The 6183-nt window shown below is 43.7% G+C and overlaps 1 protein-coding gene across 3 annotated transcripts in view; it reads left to right on the top strand.

Annotated features, from left to right (window-relative positions):
* The window catches only part of LOC137439888 (integrin alpha-X), a 175630-nt gene that overhangs the window by 140705 nt on the left and 28742 nt on the right, over positions 1-6183 (top strand). For all 3 annotated transcript variants that reach the window (XR_010987014.2, XM_068136092.2, XM_068136093.2), the window contains 2 exons: positions 2542-2634; positions 2739-2818. Coding sequence is in view for 2 of the 3 variants with exons in the window: in XM_068136092.2 (XP_067992193.2) it covers positions 2542-2634; positions 2739-2818 (173 nt within the window). In the remaining variant the exon portion in view is untranslated. The remainder of the gene's footprint in view (positions 1-2541; positions 2635-2738; positions 2819-6183) is intronic.

The following is a 6183-nucleotide window of genomic DNA, read 5'->3' on the forward strand; positions in this document are numbered from 1 at the left end:
GGCCTTTCTCTCTCTCACCGCAGGCAGGTTGGTGGTCTTTCTGTCTTCTACCGACTCCTCTCCGGCCTTGCTCCCCCAGCTCTCTCTCTGGGCTCTGTCCCCCAAATATTCCTACAGGTCGCACAAGATCTGCCAGCCACCCTCTTATGGTTAAACTGCCAAAGTCAAGACTCTCTGCTCACCTTCACTCCTCTTTTCTCCCGCCTCTGGAACAAACTCCCTCACTCTCTTCAATCCCACTCCTCCCTCCAGGTCTTTAAAACAGCTGTTCACCACCATCTCTTATCTTCCCCCATCCAAAACCTTGATCTTTTCTACCCCCGTTAATTCACCCCAAATCTACCTCTTTCAATCTCCGACTTCATTCCTGAAATTCCTAGTAGTGTTCATTTGCTTTATATCGTGTACCCTTCCCCTCCTCCCTCCCCCCCTCACCCCTCCAGCCCTCTCCCTCCCACAGATCTCCCGATGTCCTTGTTCTCTACTGCTGTTGTGCTTGTGTGCTTCCCTCTCTCTCCCCCTCTTGTCTCCCGCTCCCTTCATTGTATGTTTTATGTGTCTGTGCATGTTTAATGTGTTGGCTCTTACACGAGCCTCGACTCTGTGTACGAAAAATAAAAAAATACACTTTGTCAGAGCAAACATCAAACAAAGGAAAGTGAGACCAAAAAAAAGAAGAAGTACTGTGTGACCAGACAACGTTTCAACTTAAAATGCACACGTGCAGTTTACGAACAGACCTTCCGGAAATATTTGGCACAGAAGACAGAGGACTTCCAAGAAAATAGGGAAACGGTACTAGCAAGCAAAGGAATAAGGGAAGCAGAATGATTATTTGCAGATACATGGAATATTTAAATGAAGTAAAACTATGAAACAATGCTCCGATCATTCCTAAACTCATTTCCCTTTTATCCCTACTCCACCCCTCTCTACATCCTCTTCTTCATCTTCCAATATCTCCTCTTCTCAATTTAAATTTTCTCAATGTAATCCACCCTCTGTCCCTGTGGTTACAAGTTGGGTCACGTAAACAAGACTGGGTTATTCAGACTTTGGTAAACCATCAAGAAGGTTGATGTTTCGAGCTGTAGCAAAAATTAACCCGGGAGTGCACCATTGCAATGATGGGCAAAAAACGGCTCCATTTCCTTGTTTGAGGTCGGAAAGGATTGCGCAATGGCTACTTACACTCAGTGTAATTAGTTACTGTACAAAAGGTCCACCCTTTGTGTATTAATTTCAATGCTGCACACAGAATATAAATAGCTAAATCCAATTGGTTTGATTCCAGACACAGAATTCACCTTCAAACGACATGGAATGGCCAAGGCGTAAACCAAGCTTCACCCCTCTTCCCACCGAGGGGCGCGCTCGATTGGCCAGAGCGGCATTATTTATTAACATCGATTTGATGAATAATTGCAATTTAAAAATTGTTTTTTATTGTTATTTATTGTTTTTTATTGACGCAACAGGTGTTAAAACAATTTTGGTGTGCACAGTAATATATATATATATATATATCATAATTTTCCAATTATAAACCGCATCATGTTTCGGCCGCACTCCCGAGGTGCTGATATTTTTGAAAAACAAACTCGTGTATAAACCGCACTCAATTTTAAGACAGGCTCCTGTTACCAATTGATATTTGCACTCAAATATAAACCTCTACCTTTTTTTCTTTTTTTTTTGTATACTGAATCGAGGCTCGTGAAAGAGCTGACATTTACTTCACAAACAATTCAACCAGACAAACAAAATATATAAAAAGAGGAAGCGGAAGACAAGACAAGGGGAAGCACACAAACACTTGAGAGCACACAACATTTAAGAGCAGGGAGATGTGAGGGAGGGAGAGGGCTTGGGGGGAGGAGGCGTGGGAAGGGGGTAGGGGGTGTACCTGGTAGAGGTAAGCTGTAAAAGGCTCCTGTTACTAATTTTTCAGGAACACACGACGATTTGGCCTGCTCGAACACTGCAACTGTAGAAGGTCGAGATTGTCAGACATGCTTGGTTAGCAATGATTCCATTGCAGCAAAGCGGTCGAAGAGAACCAGAACAAGTTAACACCACTTGGTGGTGGTGCTGGTTCGTGCGCAGCCACCCTGCTGCTGGTTGCATCATTTTTCTGTGGGTACGTCTGCCGCTTATGCAACTCAGTCCAATAACAGGCCGAGTCAACCCCATCTGGCGTTAATTCAACGGGATTCGAACTCAGGACCTTAGGATCCCAAGCCCGCCACCCTAACCATTTGGCCAACACCAACAACCTGGTGAATTCGCACTCATGTATTAACCGCAATGGTCGGTTTTGCCTCCAGAACTGGTGAATAAATGGTGGTTTATAATTGGTAAATTATGGTAGATATCAAGATGCCATCTCAGGTCAGCCGAGAAGATTTTTCTGTAAAAATGTTACTAAAGGATGATGAACTTATGCGAGAATATTCCATTCAATTGGGGGGCATTGGTTTGTCGAGCCTGTGTACAGAAGTTGTATCGTTCATCTGGTGTTTTTTGTAATCCTTATGGCAGAAATCAGGACAGGTGCGATGTCTTCCCAACGAAGAGTCCGGAGTAGTCCTCGAATGCATTATTGGCAGCTGGATTATGAAATCGGCAACAACGGTCAGTGTGCAAAAAGCTGAAAAACAGCTTCAAATGGAAATACTCGTTTACAAACAACTTCCCTAACTAATCGAATGGAAACATCTTTATTTTGCCAACCGCAGGTCAAATTTTTGGTCGAGTTTGAAACCACAAATGTCCAACAGACCACAAGAATTCTCACAATCGACACGGAAGTGACAAGGTGGGTCTGCTTGGAAAGAAGAGTGTACGTAGAACGAACATTGTGATTAAAATACCACCTGCAGCTATGTTTTTCGCATTATTTAACAAAATGAACTGTTTATTGTTAGAAAAAGGTGAGACAAATTACCCCTGGCAGGAAATGTGCAACAAGATGGCCACAACCCCCATTTCCCCTGCATTGTATATCCTCGGTCCTTTTGCTCACTGTACCAAACAATGTCAACCAGAGAGGCCTCCAATAAAGATGTTCAGGATACTAAACCTACTACCAGCATCAGAAAGGTCATCGGGGTTGAGTGGGGGCAGGGAGATTCTAACCCAACTTGTTCTAATACTGACAAGACTGGTCATGTAGCGGAGACTGGGGCTAATTGAAACATTTTTGACAAAGTGTGCTTTAGGGGGAAAACTTTCGCAGGACCTACCTTTTTGAATTATCCATAGGAAATGTCCTTCATATAGATACATATTAGTGCTGGAAAATAAAAGTAAAAAAATAAAATAGGGGCAATAACCCCGGGCGCTCACCTGGTAGAATAGAGCAGTATACTACCCTGACTAAAGGTACACTGCATGACCAAAAGTATGTGGACACCCAAACATTGAACATCTCATTCCAAAATCATGGGCATTAATATGGAGTTGGTCCCCCCCCCCCCCCCCCCTTTGCTGCTATAACAGTCTCCACTCTTCTGGGAAGGTTTTCCACTAGATGTTGGAACATTGCTGTGGGGATTTCCTTCCATTCAGCCACAAGAGCATTAGTGAGGTTGGGCAATTAGGCCTGACTCGCAGTCGGTGTTTCAATTCATCCCAAAGGTGTTCGATGGGGTTCAGGTCAGGTCTCTGTGCAGGCCAGTCAGGTTCTTCCACACCGATCTCGACAAACCATTTCTGTATGGACTTCGCTTTGTGCATGGGGGCATTGTCATGCTGAAACAGGAAAGGGACTTCCCCAAACTGTTGCAACGAAGATGGAAGCACACAATCGTCGAGAATGTCATTGTATGCTGTAGCGTTAAGATTTCCCTTCACTGGAACTAAGGGGCCGAGCCCGAACCATGAAAAACAGCCCCAGACCATTATTCCTCCTCAAACACTAAACCTTACAGTTGGCACTATGCATTCGGGCAGGTAGCGTTCTCCTGGCATTCGTCAAACCCAGATTCATCCGTCGGACTGCCAGATGATGAAGCGTGATTCATCACTCCAGAGAACGCGTTTCCACTGCTCCAGAGTCCAATGGTGGTGAGCTTTACACCACTCCAGCCGACGCTTGGCGTTGCACATGGTGATCTTAGGCTTGTGTGCGGTTGCTCGGCCATGAAAACCTATTTCATGAAGCTCCCGGCGAACAGTTGTTGTGCTGATGTTGCTACCACAGGCCGTTTGAAACTCGGTAGTGAGTGTTGCAACCGAGGACAGATGATTTTTACACACTATGCACTTCAGCACTCAGTGGTCCCGTTCTGTGAGCCTGTGTGGCCTACCACTTTGAGGCTCAGCTGCTGTTGCTCCTAGACGTTTCCTCTTCACAATAAGAGCACTTACCGTTGACCGGGGCAGCTCTAGCAGATCAGAAATTTGACGAACTGACTTGTTGGAAAGGTGGCATCCTATGACGGTGCCACGTTGAATGTCACTGAGCTCTTCAGTACGGCCCATTCCACTGCCAATGTTTGTCTATGGAGATCGCATGGCTGTGTGCTCGATTATGTATACCTGTCAGCAATAGTTGTGGCTGAAACAGCCGAATCCGCTAATTAAAAGGGGTGTCCACATACGTATGATCATGCAGTGTATTTTGAACAGTATCAAAGTATTTTAAACCAATGCCAATGGAGATAAGGCAGCATGTAGAACCATACTAACGTAATCATAAGACTATAAACAAACAAACAAAAAAATAACTATTTTGGCAGGCAACGACCCCTCCCCCTCCTCCCATACCACTCCTTATACCTCCTCAGACCCAAATTTTTCTCAGGCCTTCATCAAGCATTGGTGTACATCACGGGTGATTAAGGTTGTGGTCAGGTTTTATCAGAATTGTGTGTGTAGTTTCTGAGAAGAAAGCAAATACCTATTTTGGGGGTCAACCCCACCAGTAGACCCTTTCAGGGTCCGATTTTTTTTTTTCATGCCATGAACAAACATTGGTACATCATGGGTGATGAAGGTTGTGGTCAAGTTTCATCGAAATAGTGTGTGTAGTTTCAGAGGAAAAAGCCAATTCCTGTTTTGGGGGGTCGAACCTGGATTCACTTTGACCCCCAGTAGACCCCATTAGACCCCGATTTTTTTTTAAAGTCGTGAACAAACTTTAGTCACAACATAACAAATATCATTTGTGCCAAGTTTGGTCATAATCCCACCAGGGGTTTCAGAGAAGAAGTTGCAAGTGTTTACGGACCAACGACGTGCCATCGCATAAGCTACCCGGAACTTCGTTCCAGGTGAGCTAACTAGAACGACAATCGGTAGAGCACATACCTCCGCCAGGCTGAACCGTTTTGTATCCCACTGATAGGCCGGATCTCGACTAAAATCAAATTGGCTTGTTTGTGTCACCTAACCAACTCATCAACTTAGTTTTGTCATAATCCGTTCATAACGTTTTGAGATATCCTGCTCACAGACAGACATACAAGCGTGAAAACACAACCTCTGTCCACTGTCGGTGGCAGAGGTAAAAATGATGTTAGAGTTTGACGGACAAAAATAGAATAGATTTATTTTGTTCCAACTTACCCCATATTAGGGGCAGGTTGGAACATCATATGGGGCAAGTTGAAACATGCCCATAAGTCCTAGATACGCCAATTAATAAAGAAGGCAGCATTTGGTGGTCATGAAAAGTGGGCTTTATTGTGCATCTGCAAAGCTGTTAAAGGACCAAACAATTATTGTTAAACATATTCTATATATACATAGACCCCCTGGACTGTTATGCCACGGATCGACATTGAGGATAAGCTCTCAAGGTGTGCGAGAAACTCCCAATGGTTCATCATCTCAACCAACCTTTGACAGTCTAGCCTAGTTTCTTTAAAAGTAGATCAATGTCCCATAATGTCCTGCATATAGTGTATGTACAACCTCCAACATCAGCCTAACTATGTACTGGTACTGATAATCTAAAAATTGGGCATATTTTGTCATTAGCAGCAATTTAAAGAAACTTAATCTATGTACAATTTTTGGATTTTTTGATTCCTGTGGACTTTCTCAATTGCAACGTTTACTGAAAATCTATGTACAATCCTTGTAGATATAAATGGCCATATGAACCAAAGCTGCCCTTTTTCTGTAATATATATATATATTGTTACATTTATGGGGGTAGGTGAAAATATCCCATAG

This window comes from Myxine glutinosa, chromosome 14, assembly GCF_964187855.1.
Source record: "Myxine glutinosa chromosome 14, kmMyxGlut1.1, whole genome shotgun sequence".
NCBI classification, from domain to species: domain Eukaryota; kingdom Metazoa; phylum Chordata; class Myxini; order Myxiniformes; family Myxinidae; genus Myxine; species Myxine glutinosa.